Genomic DNA, 25,430 nt, shown 5'->3' on the forward strand with positions numbered 1-25,430 from the left:
CCCACCCTACCCCCGGGGACCATGATTTGAACAAACTTGAATCTACACTACCTGATGATGCCTCCACTCAAAGTTGAGCTTTTCTGGCCAAATAGTTTTTGAGAAGAAAATTTTTAAAGATTTTTATCTATATATTCCAATGTAAAACTTGATCCCCCAATTGTGGCCCCACCCTACCCCCGGGGACCATGATTTGAACAAACTTGAATCTACATTACATGAGGATGCTTCCACTCAAATTTGAGCTTTTCTGGCCTAATAGTTTTTGAAAAGAAAATTTTTAAAGATTTTCTCTATATATTCCTATGTAAAACTTGATCCCCCAATTGTGGCCCCACCCTACCCCCGGGGACCATGATTTGAACAAACTTGAATCTACACTACATGAGGATGCTCCCATTTTAATTTGAATCTTTCTGGCCCGATAGTTTTTGAGAAGAAAATTTTTAAAGATTTTCTCTATATATTCCTATGTAAAACTTGATCCCCCAATTGTGGCCCCACCCTACCCCCGGGGACCATGATTTGAACAAACTTGAATCTACACTACCTGATGATGCCTCCACACAAGTTTAAGCTTTACCGGCCTAATAGGTTTTGAGAAGAAGATTTTTGAAAAATACCAACAAAATTTCAATAAATCTCAATTATCTCCCCTTTAAAAAGGGCGTGGCCCTTCATTTGAACAAACTTGAATCCCCTTTACCTAGTGGTGCTTTGTGCCTAATTTGGTTGAAATCTGCCCAGTGGTTCTTGAGAAGAAGATGAAAATGTGAAAAGTTTACAACGACAACGACGACGACAACGACAACGCCAACGACGACAGACAACGGACAAATTGTGATCAGAAAAGCTCACTTGAGCCTTTGGCTCAGGTGAGCTAAAAATGTGAAGTCTACGGGGATTTTATTGGAGCAGACCTGGATGATAACGTTGAAAAATTGTGTGAGGTATTCCGTGTGACTTCAGAATGTAGGAAGATGTAAACATTCCCCATTATAGATCTCCGTATGAAAAATGTTTTCGTTCCTGTGAATTTTTCGTAGTGAAAAATGATATTGATGTATCAATGAAGATATCTTGGAAATTTTCCCTTTCATCGATTTCAATTTTGGTATGTGTATTTTTATTAAAAATTGGCCACATGTGCCGCATCAATATCTTGGGACAGACTGTAATATCACTGAACTCGCAGTGCCACATTTGTATAGCATTTTCAAAAACCCACAGCCAGTCTCCTAAGGAATACATGTACGCGAGAGTGGCCGAGTTGTGGAAACAGTTCTGTAGTTTTAATGTTTAAAATCATCCATTTATTATGTGATGTCCCAACAATTAACATCCACCTCAGTCATATTTAATGGCACCCATGCAGTTTTTTACTTTTATACATTATATTTACTGGTAAAACAAGTGTGTTTAATTATTGCTGACCATCCATAAACCAAAATATTTTTGGTTTATTTTTAAAACTATTCACACTCTCGAAATTAATTCAAAACAGAATCACATGGTACACTTACCTGTAGAAACATTCCCATGAAAAATCTGAGAGCCACATACAGGTAGTAGTTGTTGGAGAAAGCGGTGCCCAGTCCGATCAGTATGGGGGTGTAGAGGGTCACCAGCATCACCGGTTTTCGGCCATACTTGTCGGCCAGGTAACCGAACAGCAGACCGCCCACCATGACGCCACAGAAGTAAATGGTGGCGGCCAGTTTGGAGAGGTACTTGGATTCACAGACTAGACTCCACTGAAAGGATACATTTTTTTAATGTTTTTAGAAAAGTATTTCAAATATTGGAATACTTGGTATTTTCTATTTTATTTCATTAAACTTTAAAATCTATTTTAAAAAATTAACTAAGCCTTACTAAGGTATGCAGTAAGATACTTCCCCCATTAAAATGCATTAGATACCAGTACCCAGGGCTATAAAACTAAGTACCTTTACATAGGACTAACCCATTTTTCATCTTTATAGTAAAGGAAATAACTGTATAAAGGTGAGACTTGAATAATGCTACAGGCAGAGTTTTTTTAGAAAGTTCCTCACTGTTAACAACTTAACATAGAGCCCAGTAAATGTTTCAAGTAAAAAAAAATATTTTCTTAAAAAGTTTACGCATTATATTTACACTGATAACAAATTGAACCATGCAATTTAAATCGTACAAAAAGCTCCCTTTCAAAAACAAAAATAGACTTGTACCTCTGAAACAATAGTAGCCTCCCTTTCCTCTGTATAAAATTCCCAGTGGCTATTTGGATCATTGGCACAGGTCACAGTTTTATTAATTCCACCACTCAAGAAATAAGTACTGGAACAAGCATCTAATCTGGGCGCCAAGGAGCCGTTTACTGCGCTACCATTCCTACCGCTTTGGCCATATATATCAGAAACACACGAATGTTTGGGAGAATAACCAAAGAAGCCCATGATCACTATGTTGAAAACCAATGGGAAATAGTTGCATGCCAGTAGGAAAAATATTCCCAGCTGGTATTTCCCTGGCTTTCCCAGTGTCTCCAAGAGTGTGTCTAGCTGGAACTTCATAGTGGAAATAACTGAAAGAAAAAGGAACCGTTTAACGATAATGACATCACATAGAGATACATGTACCAGCATGTGTATTTGATTTATATCTAAGAATTTTCTACTGGGGTTTCAGCTAGATACCTTTATGCAGATACCTACGATTGATTTTTTTTCATCTTTCAATTATACATGTATTAAAACCTGTAAATCAATATTTTTTTTTATTTTTCTAACTACGTAAATATTTGTTGTTTAAAGTCATGCATTAATCTAACCAAACATTAAGGGTTCCAGATTATTTTAACATCCGAACCTTAATCTGTTAAAAGGTCAAAACCAATTTAAGCTTTACCAAAGAAACATTGACGTATTTTAAATATATATAAAATTATAAATTTAAATATATATTGTAGACCACAGTCCCTTCTATTCGCATATATCAACTTGCATGTTTCTTAGAGCATGTATTTAAATAGCTCCATAACAAATGTTCTTTTATAATGTTAAATGAACCAAACCTCCTCTGACGTAACCATATAACGCGTTCCAAAATAAAAACAGAAAATCTTTTTGTCTGTTTTGAACGTTTTACCTCATAAAAGCACAAATATAAGCAAATCAAGACAGTTTAAGATTTATTTTCCGCATAACACATCATAACACGTAACAAGAAATCAAGAAACTCTTCAGAATAGAAATTTACCCCCAAAAACTAACCAAGCTTCTCTGTATATATTATATGAAATTAAGAATTTTGAAGGGGGATATTAGGAGAATAAACAGTCAAAGACAAATGCAAAAACAGTTACTGGTGAAAGTGAAGCTTTGACATATCCTAAAAATTATACAGAATATATTTAAATTCTATTTACAATAAATTGTTATTTTCAAGAAAAAAATCTAATCGTTTTTTACAAAGTAAATTTACCCCCAAATACAATGCAGTTTATGCAAGCGATTAATCTGAGTAAAGTTCGACAATGGATTATATGTTACACTGTTCGGGCAAATTTACCCCCAAGGTGAAACATCGTCTTTACAAATTTTCAACCTTAAAATATATACAGGTATGCATATCTGTTGCAATTCTTTGGGGGTAAATTTCCCCCAGAACAAGACGACATCAATACAAAGTCGACGCGATATAGATATACAGAAAGTGACTGTGTTGCAATATCTTTGGGGTAAATTTCCCACAACACGACATCTAAACGATCTCAAAGCCTTAAGTTTACAAATAAACAGAAAATAACTGTGTTGAAATTCATTGGGGTAAATTTCCTCCAACACAAGACATCAACCTTACAAATTTGAAGACTTAATGATAAACAAAAAAATGACTGTGTTACAATTCCTTGGAGTAAATATCCTCCAACACAAGACGCATCTTTACAAAGACAATGCCTTACAAAAAAAGTTCTGTGTTACAATTCTTTGGAGTAAATTTCCTCCAACACAAGACGCATCTTTACAAAGTCAAAGCCGTGAATTAAAATCCTAAAAAATGACTGTGTTTCAATTCTTTGGAGTAAATTTCCTCCAACACAAGACGCATCTTTACAAAGTCAGAGCCTTAAAAAAATGTCCGTGTTACAATTCTTTGGAGTAAATTTCCTCCAGCACAAGACGCATCTTTACAAAGTCAAAGCCTTAAAAAAATGTCTGTGTTAAAATTCTTTGGAGTAAATTTCCTCCAACACAAGACCGCATCTTTACAAAGTCAAAGCCTTAAAAAAGTTTCTGTGTTACAATTCTTTAGAGTAAATTTCCTCCAACACAAGACGCATCTTTACAAAGTTAAAGCCTTACAATTCTTTGGAGTAAATTTCCTCCAACACAAGACCGCATCTTTACAAAGTCAGAGCCTTAAAAAAATGTCCGTGTTACAATTCTTTGGAGTAAATTTCCTCTAACACAAGACGCATCTTTACAAAGTCAAAGCCTTAAAAATGTTTCTGTCTTACAATTCTTTGGAGTAAATTTCCTCCAACACAAGACGACATCTTTAGAAAGGCGAAGCGATAAAAACAAACAGAGAATGATTGTGTTGTAATTGCTTTGGGGGTAAATTTCCCCCAATATAAGACGACATCTTTACAAATTTTAGGACAATAATAAACAAAAAAATGTGTGTGTTGCAATTCTTTGGGGGTAAATTTCCCCCAACACAAGACGACATCTTTACAAAGTCGAAGCATTAAAAATAAACAAAAAATGACTTTGCTGCAATTCTTTCATGCAGTCTCATGACAATGCGGACAGTCAACTTATTTACACTGGTCGTCTTATCAAAGACTGTTTTGGAATGCTTTAACTATACTTTGAATAAGTGTAGTATTTATTTATTTTCTTTGATCGCTAAAAAGCTACATATTCTGTTTAACGATAATTTGGAGGGATGATCGCATTATTAATCAAAATTTAGCTAGGAAGCCTTTATGTAATTTCTGGCATTTCGGGTACATTGGTTCCTGGGAGGATTTAAAGACCTACACGCCAAGCTTTCACAATCGTACTTTTTTGCGACACTCGGGAAAATATATAGCGTATAGAATAAGATCTCTCGAGAGTAACGTTAGATGCCTATATAAACTTATATTGTCTTCCTATTCAAATTCCTCGAAAAATATCCACCCTGACGCGCTGATATGTTTTCACGAAAGTTGTTGCCAATAAATCCTTCCAACACATCCAGTCAGTATCTCATGAATATTCCGTGTCTGATATATATGTAGGTGTTCAACATATAGTCTTTATAACTGGTCCTGATACACAGAGGTTGGGTCTCATTTTATCCGAAGTAACAGTCAGTATCTCATGAATATTCCGCGTCTGATAAACATGTAGGTGTTCAACATATAGTCTTTATAACTGGTCCTGATACACAAAGGCTGGGTCTCATTTTATCCGAAGTAACATGTGTTCCCCACTTCAAATCAATCCATTGTTTATTCAGCTACATGTACCTGATGAATAATCAAGATAAAAATTGACTATAATAGTGGATAGTTTGTATTTGTATCTGAGGAAAAGAAATATTTGTTTTAGATTTAGTTACTTTTAGAACACAATCAGAATATAAGATTTAATAATTTCACATGACTTGATTTTTTAATTGCTTATTAACTTTTTTCTGTTGAAAACACGTATTTTCAAAGATTTGTGGCAAATCGATATGGGGATGGGGGGGGGGGGGGGGGGGGGGGTGGGTTGGATGGGGCTCTATACAAGTTGACAAACATACGAAGAATCATTTGATTAAAACTATTCGAAATTCTAAGCATAATTATTTATTTGAAACTGCAACAAATTAATGTGCGTTGTGTATGATGGATCGATGTATCAAATTGTATTCAAATGTATGATGATTTGAATTTCCGCGGCCGGTTGTTTATTATCTTACTTTAAAATTATTCAAAATTATTCATATCATGGTGGACTTGTATTTTTTTTTGTTTATTATATAAGGGTATACACACTATCTCCAGCTTTTTCCTCATATCTAAAATAATAAATATATTAACAGGTTTTTTTCTAGAATAATATCCTTCATTCTTTGTGTATTGAAAGCTGAAGAAAATAGCTGCCATATCGAAGTATTTTTACAGCTTTGAAAACTAAACGGCTACATAGGCGCTCCCCAGCTAATTTTGTAAATGAAGAGTGATATCTATGTATGTATCTTTACCCTCTATACTATAAAATCAATAGTACAGAGGGTAGACATATATAAATAGATACCGTTCGTCATTTACAAAATAAGTGGGGGAGCGGTTACATTTTTGCAGCCGTTTAGATCTTATAAAGCGTTATTCCGAAAGCGTAAACAACGCTTAGAAATATTTATTTGTTATGTAAGATTTATTATATTTTCTAACGAGCGCTTTAAAATAATTTACCTGCAAGCTTTTAATCAAACTGACAACGGTTTTGTTCTAGTTCGAGTTTCAATTTAAAGTTCCTTCGAATATAACATCCGCTGTTTTAACAAGTGCGCACATACATGTACATGTATAGTAATAACCTTAAAGCGGGAACAAGGGTGAGAAGTATTTTAGATAATATTCAGTTACGCTTTTTTGTACACAAATATCAGGCTACATCGGTGTTTTTGTTTCAATAAGGCACTGTGGGGGAGGGGGATGGGCACCCAGCAGACATTTTTAAAAAAAAATTAACATATAAAAAATGAAACTGAAAGTAAAAGGAATACTACGCACCCCCCCCCCCCTCCCCCTCCCCACGGTGCTTATCAATACATCTACAACTTTCACGTTAAATGTGTGCAAGTGGGTGCATGTCTAGAATTAATTGAAAACCCATTTTCGCTTATCCTCAAAATTCTTATCCGAGGTGATGGGGTGCTTTTGGTGGGATAACCACGGTGCATTTATAAATTTGAATGTCGCTGTTTAGATTAACAAGGACTGGTATATCTCAAAAATTATAAGTATATTTTAAATAAATTTAATTTATAATAATTTATTAATAAAAACACGGATTTGAATTCTCAAACTTGGAATAATGGGCCATGTTTTTGTTGAAACAAAATCAAGCCCTCGAGTTCATGTACATTGCATAATGACAGTTTAATATAAATATAAATATACATGTATTAATGGGATGGATTCCCTTATTTCAAGTTTTAAATGTTTTCTATTATGCGAGGTATTCTGAAAGAACAACATAAAGTTTTAAACAGATACCTTTATGGCTGTTCCACTTCACTGTATACTTCCTCCAAAACAATTTGGCCGACTTTTCTGTAAGCTTGCAGATCGCATTTTATCACTATTCTCATGAGAGATAATTCCCACAGCGGTGGGTCTGAATTATATGCTTCACGGCATTGATAAAATACAGATTAACTTTTCCTAAAATTTGCAACGACGTAAACTGATTTTGGGATTCATTCACGGTCATTGTCTTCGCACTTCTGCTGTATCGCTATGCAATGTATAATACATTCAGGATATGAAATGACCCTACAATCATCATCAGCAATATATATCAACTTTATTCAATATTTAAAGACGATATATCATGTACAGTAATAGCTAATTTGTGAATTGATTAATGTAACCGGCCTCCTATATACTCCCTGTAGAAAAATAATAGGAGCTAATTCGTTGAGAATATCATGTTTTTTGCTATACTAGTATGTAAATTAGGTACTGAAAGTGGTTGTGACAACCTCTATCAATATCTATTCTAAAGATAGAAATATTTTGTGATACAGTTTGTTTTTCGAGCTACATAATCATTCTATGATACATGTACCAACAACCTATCATATAAACCATATTATAAACACATTTTGCAACTAAATCTGGTATCTGATACCAAACATGGCTGTTATGTTACATGTTTTGCAACCAAGTTGTGAAAACCCCAATTAACTATATACTTTTGGGTGTTTAACTGCATGTCATTGTGTACATGTGGATATTATATATTTGGAATGGATGCATTTGTATTCGTCAAAGGTGTTTCATCTTAAATTATATTCAAAAGAGACATACCTATAAAAAGAAGGTAAAAAGTCTTGAATGAAACTGAAATTTACTGTTACACACCATGACTGACCATGGGTTTTGACCTATTAGAACTTTGTGACTTGAAAGAAATTAAAATATCATGACAGTTTTTAAACTTGTAAGCGCATAATTAAGATGTGCCGTTTACCGCATGACAGGTATAATCACATTAACTCGAAATCTTAAAGGCAAATACGATGTATAACTTCTTTAAGATGTATATACATTATAACATTCTAAATCTGTCTTTCTTCATTGGTCGCTAATCACGCATTTAAAGAATTATAAACGTGTATTTTTGCAAAGATTCCTACGATGCTTTGAATAAATTGTTACCTTTACGAAAACCATTCTTAGGCCCTGTCACATTGTCCCGATTTACACTACAATTTCTTACAAATTACAATTACAAAATTTTAAAGTCGAAATTTTCGCCAGGCCAACTTGCGATAAATCTGAGACACTGTTTTTTTTTTTCAAATCTTGAAAGAAAGATCTATATTTATAACAGGAGAAGTCGTGGCGATTTACGTTCTACGCACAGATATCTTGCTATATATGAGTAGGTAGATAAAAGACAATTTTATTTGCTAACGATCAGAAAAACACTGGAACTAACACAGAATATACAAGATATACACACATGAGTTTAATGCATGCCATGAGTAGGTGCCCGAGGCAATATTGAAAATATATTAGAGTTCTGAAATTGTCACGAATTGCTTCAACTGAAAACGTTCGTTATATAAATCAATAAGTAAAAATTTATTGTAGAAAGTAACAAACAATATCAAAAATTTTAACACAACATGTTGTTACATGTAGTGAGACAGGTAACCGAAGCAATGTTTGAAGTATTTTACAATTTTGAAATAAGATGTTTATTACGGGGCGCTCTTTCCCGTACATGACTAATTCTGGGCCAACCTTGAGCTTATTCTCTTGTTGTTGGAACCAGCCTCATGAAACCTCCAACAAGCCAACACGCTTTAGTTTTCAGACTTTTATATAGACTTTACATGAAATATACTTTTATGTGAGTTTGGTATGCATCAGCACTGAAAGTCTGGTTCCAACTGCCTTTAATTTACAATTCAGAATTATTATAATCAAATGAACAATGTAATAACACTTTGAAGGATTAACATAATATGTACAGAAGTAAGAAAATCAATTAAAGAACAGCTATTGGGTGATTCGTGACATTTTAGCAGCATTTACATAAAAGGATAATAAGATGAAAGAAGTTTCGATAAACATAAACAGAAGTCAATTAAAAGATTAGCTGTCCCTCACTGAGTGTGCCTCAGGTTGGATTAATGCTGCGCTGAATTTATAACGTCTTTAAAACAGTTGTCGAAATAGATGAAAAGTTTTAGTAGCAATTAACACAAAGTCCGAAAAATTAATTTACAAAATAATTGAAAATACTCCAAAAGATTGAATTTCACAACGTGACATGTTGATAAAAAAAATTTCATGCATTTAGTTACATGCAATAAAAACACAAATTTAACGAAGTAAATTCGCTACAATGTTTTGTTAGATTACGATTATCTAGCTTCAAAAAGTAGATTAGCGATTAGGTGACTTTGTATTGGATATTTTTTTTTATATTAGTATCTCTGTTTTGAAATTAAGGTGTGGAATGTCAATAGGAGAGTTCTTTTAATTGACAGAGGTATACCAATTGAAAAAAAAACAAAATTATAGATCAATGGTTTTAAGATACCCTCCTTTGGTTTGACAAGTAACTAAAGAACTAGCCCTGTGTATATCACAATACAGGATCGAAACCAAACTGAATTTTACAGACGAAATAACTACCTACTGCAGCATTGTGGATCAGTCAATTTCAGGCTAAGAAAGACGTTTAAATTTTGTGCACTGCAATGTAAGAGACAATCTATTGAAAGGAAAATTCAAAAACACTGCTTAATACTGGCAACTAAAGTTTTCGACTTGTTCTTTCAATCTGAATCATTAACAAAGACTACATGTACACATTTATATTATTCTTTCATTTACATGTACAGACTAAAACATGCACATCATAGGCACATAGCAGCATCAGCCGGAGGGGGGGGGGGGAGGGGCTGACACCCCCCCCCCTTACACACAATCACTATATTCTCGCTGAAAACGTTTTTTCCAAAATTTACATATTTAAAAGGGGGTTTCTAATATGGAGTCCCCTACCCCCTTTTCCGAGCATGTTAGAGATTCTTACTCTCCAATGTACAAATACTTAATGCGCGTTGAGAACTACGAGCATGCAGTAATATGGCCAGTGTTGAAAATTATTATATATTCCTTATTTCGAAAAAAAGCTCTCTCTCTCTCTCTCTCTCTCTCTCTCTCTCTCTCTTTCTCTCTCTATCTCTTACATGTACAAATAGTTAATGATGCGCGTTTACAATTAGGAGTATGCGGTAATATTGGAAGTGTTTTAAATGTCTTTCTCTCTCTCTCTAAAACTGTCTGCCTCTCTCTCTCTCTCTCTCTCTCTCTCTCTCTCTCTCTCTCTCTCTCTCTCTCTCTCTCTCTCTCTTACATGTACAAATAGTTAATGATGCGTGCGCGTTTACAACTAGGAGTATGCGGTAATATTGCAAGTGTTTTAAATCTCTCTCTCTCTCTCTCTCTCTCTCTCTCTCTCTCTCTAATTGAATTTTTGTACAAAAAGTACACATTATTCAAACAGGGCAACGATTCTATTAATACATGTAGTATGACAGTTGATTTAGTGGTAATTGCAAATTTGTTCTTATAATTACTGACCCGGAAATAGCAAATTTAACGACACCAGATTAAAAATGTGATCGGTATAATATTTATAAAATAATCGAAAAAAAGATATTACTATAAATTTAAAGACGTTTAAGGGATGCAAACAATTTGCAGATTTGATTTGTGGATTAAGGTGTCCTGTGTTATCCATGAATAACAACTCGCCCTCCTCAAACCGTAATCATAATCATTTTTTCCCCAAAAAATGTTACTCAGGGGATTTTGACTTATAGTGCTCTAATTTTTTAACTGCCGCGTGGTACTCTTTTGTTCTCATATTGAGCAGGCAGATCAGAATAATGTGTTTTATTGTTGTTTTGTTTTGACAGTCATGAAACAAGCATTACCATTATACCCCCGTGTGATATTTCTATATAATGCGTCATCTGGGTAACTTAGAAAGTCATCCGACAGGTGACCAGCAGAACGTCGTATATCCCGCGGAATAAATACTAGTAACATGTTTCACCGCTTTGAAAACCTCTGGACATTCCATTCCAAAGTTTAAAAAAGAACAATTCTCCTTGAGAAATTTCCATCGATGCCCTTTGGGAAATACATTTTTTTCTTGGAGGGGGGGTCCTATTGTTATAATCTTTATTGTTGAATAATATAATTATCACCATCATGAAATAAATGTAACTGTAATATTTAATTCAATTAATGAAAAAAGATAATTACTAAAGAATAAATTTCAGAACACAGGGAAGTAAAAATACTATGTGTGTGTATGATATTAGAAGATTTGCAATGACTACCAGTTGTACATTAAATTCAATAGAAAAAAAAACGCAGCAAATCACTTGCCATCCGATTCTTTTTTTCCACCAACAAAAAACCTTGTATTTATCAATTACTCGGTCACACCATCGTAATCTAATCAAATCTCGCTTCATCTCTATGTATTACAGATACCCAATGAACACTCTTAGCAACTTGTAGGATACTCGGTGTAATATATGTAAACTCTAGTACTACGAAGTCTTGCGATGTCAATTTGATTAAAACGGATTTTAATCAGATTGTGCGGATGCACTGCGAATGTAGAAGATGTATTGCGAATACATGTATGTGAACGAGTGCAATGCAAGTTTAGTGCGATTGTCTACGAATGATTACATGTAAAAGCCATACTGTAGCAACGATTGCTCAGAAACTCGCAGCTTTTGGCGATTTTCTGCATTGAGGTAAAGTAGTAGATACGACTCAATCTACGATGAACTCAGAATAAGTTCTACTTTTGAAGTCGTGCGTTATTGTAGCGCAAAACTGTATCAGCGTGATGTGTATCAACAACGAATTAGAGGAAACACATGAATATCAGTAAGTCACAATATGATTGGATATTACTGCGACGAAGAGAGCTCATGCAGAAATCAGTTTTACAACGATGGAATACAATATTATATACATATATTTACATCATCCAGTGTCTTTGTGATAACACTTCGTATCAATTTTGCACTATATAACCCATAATACAAATGACGCCAAATTGAGGTGCCGGCGGGGTTTGCTTATTTATAGTTAAAGATTTAATTGTACGATGGCTTAAAATTATATAAGTAATAAGGAATCATTCTTTGAATATTATGAGGTGATAATTTCGGTCGGGGCATGATCAAATCTATCATAAAGCACTTCGGGCTTTATTGGATTTGATCACGCCCCGACCAAAATTATCACCTCATAATACTCAAAGAATGATTCTTTATTCCTTATGTAGTACACTGATTGAAATATCATACTCAATTTTAAATAACTATAGAAGAGTTTTGGTATGAATCTTATTGCTCCAATTAATATACTAGTAATGTCATTAGAGGCCAATCCTCGTTTGTAAACTTTGCACAAGCAACATAATTTTGTACGAGTACTTCTACCAATTTTAATAGTCAGCGTTACAGGTGCAATTTACGATACATGTACATGTTTATTTGCTAAGCGTCAACTGAGATATGATTTCATAGCAGCTGCAATTAAATGTCGGTCCGTCTGGCTTCGGCCTGTCTGTCTCTCTCCATTTTGTCCATCAGCTGTTCCACTACAGATGCCCCCCCCCCCCCAAATGATATATAATAAACCAGCATTCTGAGAGCATTGCAGAGGCAATACACGTCCCCTACCGGTTTGTAATTTTTCTATGAAAGCTTCGAACTTCGAAGCATACATCTTTTTCAAAACTATTATAAACGAGATGTTATGCTTTAATCAGAGATAAAAGAACAGGGGACATTCAAACTACATAGTTGATGTGGAAATTAAATAAAAAATGGGTAAAATAATACAGTACTCTTTATCTTATCTCTTGTAATTTCGCCAAGTCCTTTAAGAATTTGCTGGTAGAAATTTGTGAAAACAATGCACTGTTATGCAGAATATCATTTCTTACCGTTCTGTACCCCGAATCAACAGAACAATCCGATAACGAACCCGATTGTAATAATACAAAAAACCCTGTCGATTAAATTTATAACAAAATGCTTGACACTATTCAACAGAAGTCATTTGTTTGTTAGAAACAATAAAAGGAATTGTACAAGTAATGCATGCACAATATTATTACTGACTTCATACTTTCCTCGTTTATTCAATACACACCTAACCTGATAACGAACCCGAACATTAAAAAATTGGAATATAAAAAATTAATTTTCTCGAAATAATGTAAACCAGACGCTACAAAAGTGTAAACTGTAGTTTGACATTTGAAGGTGTTCAGCAAATTTTGTATTATTCCTCAAACGCATAAAGAAAAAAGTGTGGAAAACTGAAGTGGGATAGACAAACGGACGGACAGACAGACAGACAGACAGACGGACGGACGGACGGACTGACGGACGCTAGACGAAAGCTATAGTCCCCTCCGGTGAAACCGGTAGGAGACTAATAATATACTGCATCTCCGCCGCAATTTATTTGCAATGCAGATAATGGTATAATTTCATCCTGGCTCTTCTCATAAATGACAATTGAAGACTTCAAAGTCTGATAGGCACATCAAATAATATTGACTTCACACAAATCTGTTTTCAAATGTTTTTAAAACTTAATGCATCAACGTTTATTCACATATACACCAAAAACTAAAAAAAAATTATATTTCACGAATGTGTAAAAGAGCAATCGTTACACAGTACGAATACTCAAGCTATGTTAACGAATCAAATCTAGATAGGTGACACACTGTCAGTATTAAAGCTAATGCGAGACTGGCTGTTATTTTTGATGATGCAATAACATTTATGTGCAGATTATCCTTTTAACATGTTTATGAATAAACGCTTGCAATATGACAAAATGTAGTTACATGTACTATGCATATTTGTCAGTGTTAAAATCAAGATATGTCAGGGGAACAATATGAGAAACATTCACCCTAATAGAGAGTGTTGTTGATTTTGTGTAAATTTGGCCTGTGCAGTGTGTACAGAGTATTGCAACAAATAATATACATGTATCAGCCTGACACAAAATATGTCATAAGATCTCATGATAGCGTTTTCATAAAACTAATAAATCTAAGATAAACATATGGTTGTAAGAAATTTGAGAATAAGAGAATACTGAACGTTCCGGTGCCATATCATACATTGGAAATAAACTCGGTAATTAGTCCGAAAGAAACATAAACTTTGTGAGTAGAACTATGAATATGAATATGATTTTGGACATCACCAAAAAGTTTTTCTAGAGATATATGCATCCCATATTCTACTGGAATGTGACAGCAATTTTTTTTCCCTCGGAAATTCAAAATGGCAATACTGTCAATTTTCTAGAATATCCCGAGACTATATTAACTATTGAGGTAAAAGAGTAGTACTATGAATGATTTACTTTAAAACATTTTTTACTTTTTAAATGCAAGTGTGCCGGAAATTAAAATTTTAAAGTTACCAAGGAAAATCTCCATCATGATACAGATCTGTAAACTTGTCCTCCCTCTCTCTCTCTCTCTCTCTCTCTCTCTCTCTCTCTCTCTCTCTCTCTCTCTCTCTCTCTCTCTCTCTCTCTCTCTTTCTCTCACACACAAAATTCAGAGAGGTATATTAAAAATCAGTTATCCTTGTGTATATGCGTCTGAATATTTACATAACACTTCATGCCTATGACAGTATCTGTGTTTTGACCACGTCTTATCGAATATGTTGAGCCACCTTTTTTTTTGGGGGGGGGGGGTTAATGTTTCTGAGAATCGAAAACTATGTGACATAATACCGTTAATATGTTAATTACATGTTAAATACATGTAAACCATAATTAAAAGGTAAAACTTTTTCAAAATTTATCGAATAGGATCGCATCTGTTCTAGTGGCGGATGATGTAGCGCACACATTCAAAAAGTCACATCAAGTTCAATGGGACGACGATTGCTTGTTCCATCTTTTTAGCAGATACACTTTTACCACTTATTGTCATATCTAACTATAGAGATCTTTATTTAACAAACAATCGATAGAATATCAATATTTTAAACTACTTCGAATCAAAATAAAGCTTCTTTCAACGAGACAAAAAAATAGCAAAACATTTCATTATTATAATATAGCTTCTCGCATTTAGTCCGAGTTATTTCTTGTTTCTTATGTGACCTTTTCTCTGAAGCATAGACGGACGTTCTATATTGTTACTGCTGGAGACTGTTTTTATTAAGGCTAGAACAGACAAGTTACGATTAAATCATATCTGCAAATCGATATTATCTACCGGTTACAACTGATTTAAATAATAACTAATAATTTTAATTGTCAACGTTGCAGTCTACTTTTTTCTATTTTGCAATAATATCAAAATGAACTTCATATTTTAGAACTTTATTAAAACATGCAGCTATCACTGTGATTGCTATGTCAAATTTTAAAATACACCTAGGACATATCAAACGATATCTAAGAACAACTGTGTTGGATGAATGAAAAAACCCGTACGTATGCGACCGTCTTCCTATTTCACATATTTCTGTTTAATTCATTTACTGCTCAAGTACAAGTTTAGGGAATGCTATTGACAATAGTGTCCGACATTATTAAACATGTTTTTTCGTACATGTATAAACATTTATTAAATTAATAATAGAGATTGTATAATAACTGCTATGTTTCACGTATCCATCATGTTCTGGCTTATTGAGATAGAGATATATGTTTATAACAAATTAGTCATATCATCAGACTTTAAGCGTGTTTGAACTTCGATTCTCTGTGCAAAGTCCGATACTTGGTGTTACTTGCTGATCGAGCGCGGCTTTCATCTGTGGAATTCTTCTTTTCAAATTGAACAGCACGTTTGAAAACACGATTAACGGAAAAACCACAGACATGCATTCATCTGACCGATAAATTGCTATGACACCCAAGGGATCTCTGAACATAGCGGTCAGTGCCAGCACCGACATTGCTGGCCATAAATTGTGTTTAATTCCTACACGTCACTTTGAAATCTCCGACTATGAGACAAGGAGATAAAACGCGACGGCAAATTTATGAAGACTCCTTTTGCATTGTTTTGTCAGCTTTATTTTTGGCGGAATTGATATCGGTCCCCCATGATCAAGAGCATCAACTGTAATGTCGATTCATCTTTTTATCGGTACACAATTGCGCCATATCCAGAATAAAACAAGTAAGTACTTTTTTTCAATCTACCATGATACTAATCAACAACAGTCATACTGTATGCCATTTTACATAATGCCATTACGTATTTGATAAAATCTTTATTTTTATTTAAGAATGACGAACTTTGCTGGAATATTCGGGGTATACGCTCGGACTTTCTTTGGTTCAACTTTAGGAAACCCTAGCTGCACAAATGTGGTATATGTTAATGCCTCAAAATGCGGTCAGCCGATTCGCATGGAATAATCTTTATAACAAGATCATGGCATGTTTGTACACATAAATGGTAAGTATATGATAAATAGTTCAATTTGTGCATTGTTCTTCAATGAACTCATAACCGAAAAGACATTGTATACTCTTCACGTACTCTAAAATGGTGAATATAGAGGCGGACATCGAAAACGCTTAATTAAGGGATGGAATCTTAAATATTTGTATTACTCTATCATAAATAAAGCACTTATTAATAAGACCAATTCTTTGTGAAGGTAAATGACGGATGGGGGGGGGGGTCATGTTAAATTCTTTTTTCAGTGCTGGTCCCAGGACGGGTGGAGGGGGTGAGGCTTCCAGATCCGCGCAAGAGATGCACCCTACCTAAAATTTAATCAAATTATGATAAAAGACTAATTGTTCTACTCATTCTTCAGACAGGATTCTATAAAAATTAAATAGGTTCTAAAATTTGCTTGCGAAAATAACAAAATTATAGCCCCGTCTTCTCAAACTCATAAACATACCACGGTTAAGAACTGTGCGTTCTGTGAACGTGCTAATGGCGCAAACTCATTTTGATTATAGAAGAAATTCGAACTTGAGAAATGTTTTTGCGGATTTTATTGTTTCTCAAGACTTATCCTATATCTATGCATGTTTTCGGAACATCTCGTTGATCACATAGGCCTATGTAGTGCATAACGAGGACGTTTTGATATATTGTGTCAATCATACCGTACGGGCAAATAAGGCGATAACAAAGATAAGTCATTTGAACATTATTGAAATCCAACCTACATGTTGATTTTTCTAGAAACCGTAGATGAAATAGATAAAACAAAACAATAGAAAAAAAAATTGTCAAACACATAACTTTAATCGAAGGCCTCTGTAAGTAAATCCCAAGATTGTATACTTTTTCAACGTATACAACATACATTTTTTTTTAGTATTGAAAAATCGGGGAATCTTATACATGTAGTACACACACTCAGAAACACATATGAGTTTATTAATTGTTATAATATCTGTCATCGGTAACAAAATTATTACAGATGTACGCTGTCCGATAACTAATATTAAACCCTCGCGGTTCGTGCATCACCAGATGATATATGAGAATGTGTACGTTTTTAGGAAAACTAAAGAATAGGATGTATTTGGATTCATACTGATGGATTTTTTATATTGAGGGATTTGAAAGCTAAGTTATAATCCTTTAGATATGATGCACCTATCGGGATGATGTTCATACTCAAATTAACTCTTCATAAATAAAAATAAAAATACACCAGCAAGTTTAAAGCAGTCATGGCGGGTCGCGCATGATTTATTAGAATTGCAGTTTCTATGGACAGGAGTATTGGAAATTCAAATCCACGAATCCGTGCCTTTATACATATTATTTGAAATAACGACATTCTTATAGGCTGTACACGATTTATATTTACAGTGACCCCCCCCCCCCACCGCAAAAAAAGAGGTCATTTATCATTTGACGGGAATATTTTACATGTACATGTATGTCATTGCAGCTTATGTACGGAAGCGTATCGGGGCCTACACTTGTTGTGTTATAACTTATATACATTGTCATACTTTTTATCGTCTTATCAACATATAAACTATTATGTCGTTTAAATTATGCAAATATTTTCCATTGTATTGAGATGAGCTAACATAATTTAAATCATCTTATTGCAATTGATCTATATTCTTGCTATATCGATTTAACAAAATAAGGAGTTAAAAATAATGAGTTTTAGTTATATCGAGAAAAAAATGTTGACATAGAACAATGTAAATGTATGTATATTATATTAAGCATATTAACATATATGTGTTTTCATTTCTTGGAAACATATGGTAAACAATATTGTTATAGAATAAAATTTCGCGGGGGCGGGAGTGCTGATGGTGCGTCACCTCTGAATCTAGCTGTAGACTGACATTTGTGGAATCATTGGAATTCGTGTATGCTCAATTTTCATGGATTTCGTTAATGCTAATTTTCGTCAACCATGAATTTAAATCCACAACCATTTATGAATAATAGTATTATTATATTTATTATTTATAATATAATTAATTCCACGAAATGTTACCATTAACCTATTTTTAAAAAATAGCAAATTACAAATATTGGCTCCATGAAATTCAATCCACAATGAAGGAATTTAAAGAGGCATGGTCACGATTTTGGTCAATTTTTTAAATTATTATTTACAATGCTTTAAAGGCGTATTTCTTCTTATCAAATTAAATTTGGGTGTCAGTCGATGAGTTTTAAGCAAGATACAGAGCATACAATTCTTCGTCATGTAAACAAGGCTCGTGTCCTGTTTTTGTTTACATAGGTTAAATATATCAGTAAAAAATCTTTTTTAAGCTGATTTGTCTATCCTCTTATTCATCTTAAGCATATATAAACAGTTCCTAACTCCCTACTAATGAACGTTACACAATTTGAAACGATTATATGACATTACCCCACTTAGTTGTCAAAAGCAAGGTGATTAATTTCATGTTTGTCTTTCCTTTTCTAGAAACTGAAGACTAAAGTCCAAAACCTAATACACTGAGAAAGCGGACAGAAAATAATACTCAAGTTCATAATAAGCATAACTACTTCAATTAATAATAAAAAATATATATGTCTATCATTCTAGAATGTTTTCTTTATTGAAATGGTTTCATTGAATTGTTTTAGTTTTCCAGTGGAATTTTTCTTATCAGGTCTCATTTGTTTGCAACTTTATCTTCATTTACTAAATGATATGTTGATCTTGATTGTGAAATTGTTACATAAAATCGTCAACGTACATGTAGTTTAACTGATGTTATGAATATTCATTTTATTGAGTCAATAATACATTTCTTGTATTGTTTAAACTATGTGTCGAGAGTTGAGAGTGAATATACCCAAAAAATATAAAAGATGTACATGGATGAGTTTTGTATACATTAAAGTTAAAAATTACGATGTCTTGCATTGGGGTAAATTTACCCCATAAAACTGCAAAACAATCATGATCTGTATATAGTGTATAAGGTTTAAACTTTGTAAAAATGACGTCTTGTGTTGGGGGGTAAATTAATCCCCCAACAATGCAACACAGTTATTTTTTGTTTATTTCGAAGACTTCGATTTGTAAAAACGTCGTCTTGTGTTGGGGGATTCCCCCCCCCCCCCAAAAAAAAGAAAAAAGAATTGCAACACAGTCATTTTCTGTATTTTTTTTGGGGGGGGGGGGACTTCGACTCTGTAAAGATGGCATCTTGTGTTGGGGGTAAATTTACCCCCAAAGAATTGCAACATGGCCATTTTTTGTTTATTTTTAAGGCTTTGGCTTTTTAAAGATGTCATCTTGTGTTGAAGGAAATTTACCCCCAAAAGAATTGCAACACAGTCATTTTCCGTATTTTTTTGGCTTCGAATCTGTAAAGATGGCATCTTGTGTTGGGAGAAAATTTACCTCCATTGAATTGCAGCAGAGTAATTTTTTTGTTTATTTCTATGGCTTTGACTTTGTAAAGATGTCATTTTGTGCTTGGAGGAAATTTACCCCCAAAGAATTGAAACACAGACATTTTTTGTTTCTTATTAGGTCTTTGACTTTGTAAAGCTGTCATTTTATTTTGGAGGAAATTTACCCCCAAATATTGCAACATACGCAGTCATATTATGTTTAATTATATAGCTTTGACTTTGTAAAGATGTCATCTTGCGTTGGAGGAAATTTACTCTAAATAATAGCAGCACATCTTATTTCTGTATATTTTTATGGCTTCGACTCTGTAAAGATGTCATCTTGTGTTGGAGGAAATTTCCCCCAAAGAATAGCAACACAGCTTTTTCTGTATAGTTTTGTATATTGTTATGGCTTCGACTTTGTATATATGTCATCTTGAGTTGGAGGAAATTTACCCCCAAAAATTGCAACAACGTCAGTTTTTTGTTTATTTGTATGGCTTTGAGATTGTTTAGATATTTTCTTCTGTTGGGGGGAAATTTACTCCCAAAGAATTGAAACAGAGTCATTTTTTGGGGGTAAGGCTTCGAGATTGTTAAGATGTTGTCTTGTGTTGGGGGAAATTTACCCTCAAAGAATTGTAACACAGTCATTTTCTGTTTATTTGTTAGGGTTCGACTTTCTACAAATGTCATTTTGTATTTTGGGTAATATACCCTCAAATACTTGAAACAGTTATACCTGTATAGATTTTAAGACTGCAAGTTTGTAAAGACGATGTTTTATCTTGGGGATAAATTTACCCGAACAGAGTAGCAGATATTCCATTGTCGAATTTTACTAAGACTTACATGTATAAAAACTGCATTGTATTTGGGGGTAAATTTACTCTGTAGAAAAATAACAATTTTATTGTATCTAGCATTTAAAAATATACTGTATATTTTTAGGATATACCACACAGCTTTATTTTCACCAATAATTGCTAAAGCAATTGTCTTTTACTTGTATATTCTACTAACACCCTGTTTAAATTTTAAATCCAAAGTAGAGAGATGCTTTGTTAGTTTTTGGGGGTAAATTTCCACTCTGAAGAGTTTCTTGTTACGTGTGTTCTCTCTGTTATGTGGAAAATAAAGCTTAAATTGTCTTGATTGGCTTATATTTGTGCTTTTATGAGGTAAAACGTACAAAACAGACAAAAAGATTTTCTGTTTTGATTTTGGAACGCGTTATATGTAATTATAGTTCCTTTATTATTTATAAATGGTTTGTATTTCACTTTATAATTGATCTGGTTAGATCTAGATATTTTCCCAATTGCACTGAATTTGGACATTGCAAGATCGCAGACAGCATTATAAGTACGTAAGGGAAAGAGAAAGCGAAAGTAGAGCATCCAGTAATATCTTGGTAAATCGAAGTGATTTTAATTTCCGCACCAATTTCGCCACGTTCTTTTAACCTTGTCGGATGTAAGGAGACAGAATCGATTTACTCAAATTGATAAACACTTATAAATGATGTCTCCTTTAATTAAATCAATATTGCTATGGTCACTGATCCAAAAGAATAATTATTAAAGGCAATGTGGGACAATCACCTTCTACAAACCCGGCCGGTTGAGTGATGTTTAAAATGAAATCAATGAGTTTTATATAGTTTTTTACATACTTACCGGTTGATATACTCCCAATCGGTCAAGAATAAAACACAGGATACTAATCACCCTTCAGTCACCCTCAGCAACTGTGTGCGTGCACCTCCGTCCGTGTCGCGCGAGAGACTGCCGAGCTTTCCTTCGATTAGCTATTTTTACAAGTTGAGAAATTACCTTCTTCTATTTTTAGCCGAAAGACGTAATGTATATAGAATTGCAAGTCTACAGTTTCAAGTCTACAGTGTCAGTCTTTAATTAAATTAATTGAGTGTTTGAATATATCTTATCTTTTTTTAATAAGAGGATTTAGCTCTATGCACTTTCTTCACATTTTCATTTATTTTAGAAATGTACGCCAAATGAATTATTATAAAAATGAAAAAATAAGTAGACTCGAAGTCTCACAGGAGAAGATTTGGCTGTTTCTTTTAGCTAACGTACTATTTAACAGTAATTTAGTGAATTTTACTAACTTTTCATAATCAATTCATTAATTAGTTAAAAGAAAGATGTTAAAATAAACAATAAAATGCTTTCTTTGAAGATTCATTTGGGTTATGGAGGTAGCGATCCTTGCAGAAAAAAATTACATAACCCGCTAACGCAACTTTTTTGCTTGTCTAGATTTTTGATACCCTCCCCCCACTTTCAGTTTGCTTCCGACGCCACTGAATACATGCACCAGGTGTATTTTTATGTAGATAGGGTATATATTTCACTCTCCTCCCATACAGATAGAAATTCAGAAGTCTGGGTTAAAATTGAACAAGATTTGATTTTTAAAGATGTCTAATAAATATTGCTCCCATGTGAGGATATTTTTAAGAAAAAGTAAATGGTAGTCAAAGAAACACCATGAATTATTTAAAGGTAACATATAAAGAGGTATTGCTCTAGGGTAAGGAAAAATAGTTCAAAGCTTTCAGGTCATGAGATATTGCTCCAAGGTAAAAAAAAAAATTATCGGTCGTATGGTTCTAAAGTAAATAGATATATCGCTCTAAAGTAAAGAGACACTGTAGATATACGTAGAGATTAATTTCAAGTAAAGAGAGATCAAACATATCTAAACTTATAAATTAGAACCATTTTAACAAGAGCTTGGACTTTGGTGAGTCAAACCGCAACGTGACGTAGGCCTGTAAGTTTCGTTGTAGGTCACTTTGCAATGGCTCTTTAAAACCAACAAGATTTGTCTGGCTTTTGAGCTAAGACTCCAGCGTCATTTTTAACTTTTTTGACGCAAGAAACATATAGTTACGTCCTACTGAAATCCAAGGTCTTGTTAAAATGGGTGGTGGATATTGTGAGCAATAAATAATTAGTTTTCGTATAATTGTGACTCTACGGTCTGTCAACCCAAATTTCCGCAGAGCTAAATTTCTGCGGCTATCTGAGAGGTCGCAAACCACGGTCAATTTGTACGATCCTCTCCGGTATGAGAGAACTATGCGGACTCCGGACCTTGTTTGAAACGATGAGGCTGAAACTGAGAGAATATAGACATCATTCTAGGGCGAAGAGGTAGTGCTCTAAAGTAAAAACTAAAGAGACATTACTCTATATAGGTATGGAAAAAAGAAAGACGGGATTTTGCATTCCCCTAACCCGTGGATATAATTTATGACGTCATAATCGGTTTAAAAGCATAGTGACGCCAGTTTATTGTTCCATTTGTGACGCTATCATATTTTCCAAATAAATCTGTAAACAGCACTATGATTGTGGCCAGTCATTTAGTGTTTTTGACTGTGAAGTGGGCTTACAACCGTTTAACGGAAAGGTTCACGGGTAAGTTATCTCATATTCTAAAACTTTTCATGATAATTTTGATGTTTTCGACCCCTTTCTATTTTCTCATTATCGTAAAACGAAATTATTCAGGCCCTGCACCACCAAGCATGCAGCACCAACCTCCCTCTCCCCCTCCCCCACCAGCACCTGCACAAAGATTTATCATAAATCCTCATGATGCTGGTAGCTCCGTGGATCCTCCAAATTTTCACCCTCAGCCCAGGGCCCGACGACCATGTTTGAGAGGGGGCTAATGCAGAAGTCAAAGTTTGAAAAGGCCATGGCTATAGGTACAAGTATACTGATTAAAGATTGTTAACGCTTTTATACCTTAAGTCATACTTATTGTGGAAAAAGAAGGGTTGCATTACATTTTTTTTTTTAAATTGTATTTGAAATAAGCAATTTTAAAGTGTTCTGTTGGATTTTGAGATTGTTTTTTAAAATACGGAGTGACATTTACTGGGTACAATTATCAGTGACAATGAGACTACTGGACTCATTTTATGCATGCCTTTTATAGACATTCCGTGTTCAAATGTATGATAATGTTTTCATTTTCAATAACATTTTCAATAATGTTTTCATTGTGAATTTTAAAGACTTTTCGCAAAAAGTAGTCATTTATACTCTTTCTAATAATCCAAATGCATGTTAATTTTGTATGGGTATAGAAAATATCTTTATTTCCTTGTTTACAATAAACATTCTAATCTTTTCTTTTTTTTCTTTTTTGAAATTCAGATCTTCAACGCAATGACGATGCAAATGGGCCTTTGTACCATGTATGGAATTTATATTTAATGTACTTAATTAAATATATACCGAGAAAAGGCTTCAAGACTACATACATGTGCCACTTCATATTAATTAGCAAAATAGATCTTTAATATATATGGAGTGAATGTCCTCTTCTTAACATAAGAATATTATTGTGTTTACATTGTTTGTGCAAAGTTATACAATGTATCTGTAAAACTTATCAAAGATACTACCAGAAACTTAGAATAAAATTTCAGAGTTCTTTATGATATATTTTTCATTATGCGGCTGAATTTTAGATATGTTGTAAATACAATTTGTACATTTCGCCGAAAAATAAACCATGATTTCAAACACAGCACACTTTTTTTTGTTTCCATGGGTAACATAATCAGAGGACTGAAAGTACTGAAAGCCGTGATGTTTTGATGCGTAATTGTACATATTTGTAAATTAATGTCTGATTTAAAAGTTATACAAAGACAATAATATGGGCAAGATAGAAAAGGTGGAAGAAATGCATGTAAATGTAAATTACTTTGAAATGAAATTATAAAAATTTTCAAACAGCTTTCAGAACGAGAACTATTTTATTGATTTTGTTTACAATTTCAAATGATAAATCATTTTCGAGACTTGGTTGTAATCAACGACGTTGAAAGAAACGCATTCTGTGCTTAATCATCAGGTTTTCTTAGGACAATCTTTCTTCAATTATTTTGTACAATCATGTTTTCTTAGGACAACCTTTCTTCATTTATTTTGTACGTGGCTATTGATAGCCAAATATTTGGCTGCGGATTGATATACGGGCATTACATTCGGACTCCCCGAAAAAGTTCGCTGTATTAACCTCACTACATATTGTTAACGTGCTATATCATTAGTTCAGTACATTTCTTAATACTTCAAGCTTTGTAGCTTATTATAGTGTCTACCATATGAACACTCATCATATTGATTACAGAAGCAGGTGTTTATCAGCCGGAGGACAAGCAGCACCAAGCCCCCCCCCCCCTCCCCACCAGCGCCC

At 33.8% G+C, this 25,430-nt stretch overlaps 1 protein-coding gene and 2 long non-coding RNA genes across 4 annotated transcripts in view; 2 read left to right on the forward strand and 1 right to left on the reverse strand.

The window, feature by feature from the left end:
• LOC105321823 (solute carrier family 22 member 3) overlaps positions 1-22,007 on the reverse strand; it is a 31,850-nt gene extending 9,843 nt beyond the window's left edge. The window contains exons 1-3 of one of the 2 annotated variants that reach the window (XM_034483240.2): positions 21,860-22,007; positions 2,214-2,569; positions 1,524-1,754 (exon numbers count right to left, since the gene is read on the reverse strand). In XM_034483240.2, the coding sequence (XP_034339131.1) occupies positions 1,524-1,754; positions 2,214-2,558 (576 nt within the window). In that variant the 5' untranslated portion in view covers positions 2,559-2,569; positions 21,860-22,007. Of the gene's footprint in view, positions 1-1,523; positions 1,755-2,213; positions 2,570-21,855 lie in introns of both variants that reach the window. The other variant, XM_034483241.2, reaches the window with a different exon arrangement.
• Positions 15,630-19,895, forward strand: LOC117683293 (uncharacterized). Its single transcript, XR_004597371.2, has 3 exons — positions 15,630-16,493; positions 16,603-16,775; positions 19,255-19,895. It is a non-coding gene; the product is annotated as an uncharacterized lncRNA (long non-coding RNA).
• A 1,173-nt stretch (positions 22,008-23,180) lies between the features above and the next one.
• Positions 23,181-24,755, forward strand: LOC117693095 (uncharacterized). Its single transcript, XR_004604366.2, has 3 exons — positions 23,181-23,632; positions 23,726-23,925; positions 24,380-24,755. It is a non-coding gene; the product is annotated as an uncharacterized lncRNA (long non-coding RNA).
• The last annotated feature ends 675 nt before the right edge of the window (positions 24,756-25,430 follow it).

Source organism: Magallana gigas, chromosome 3 (genome assembly GCF_963853765.1).
Source record: "Magallana gigas chromosome 3, xbMagGiga1.1, whole genome shotgun sequence".
NCBI classification, from domain to species: domain Eukaryota; kingdom Metazoa; phylum Mollusca; class Bivalvia; order Ostreida; family Ostreidae; genus Magallana; species Magallana gigas.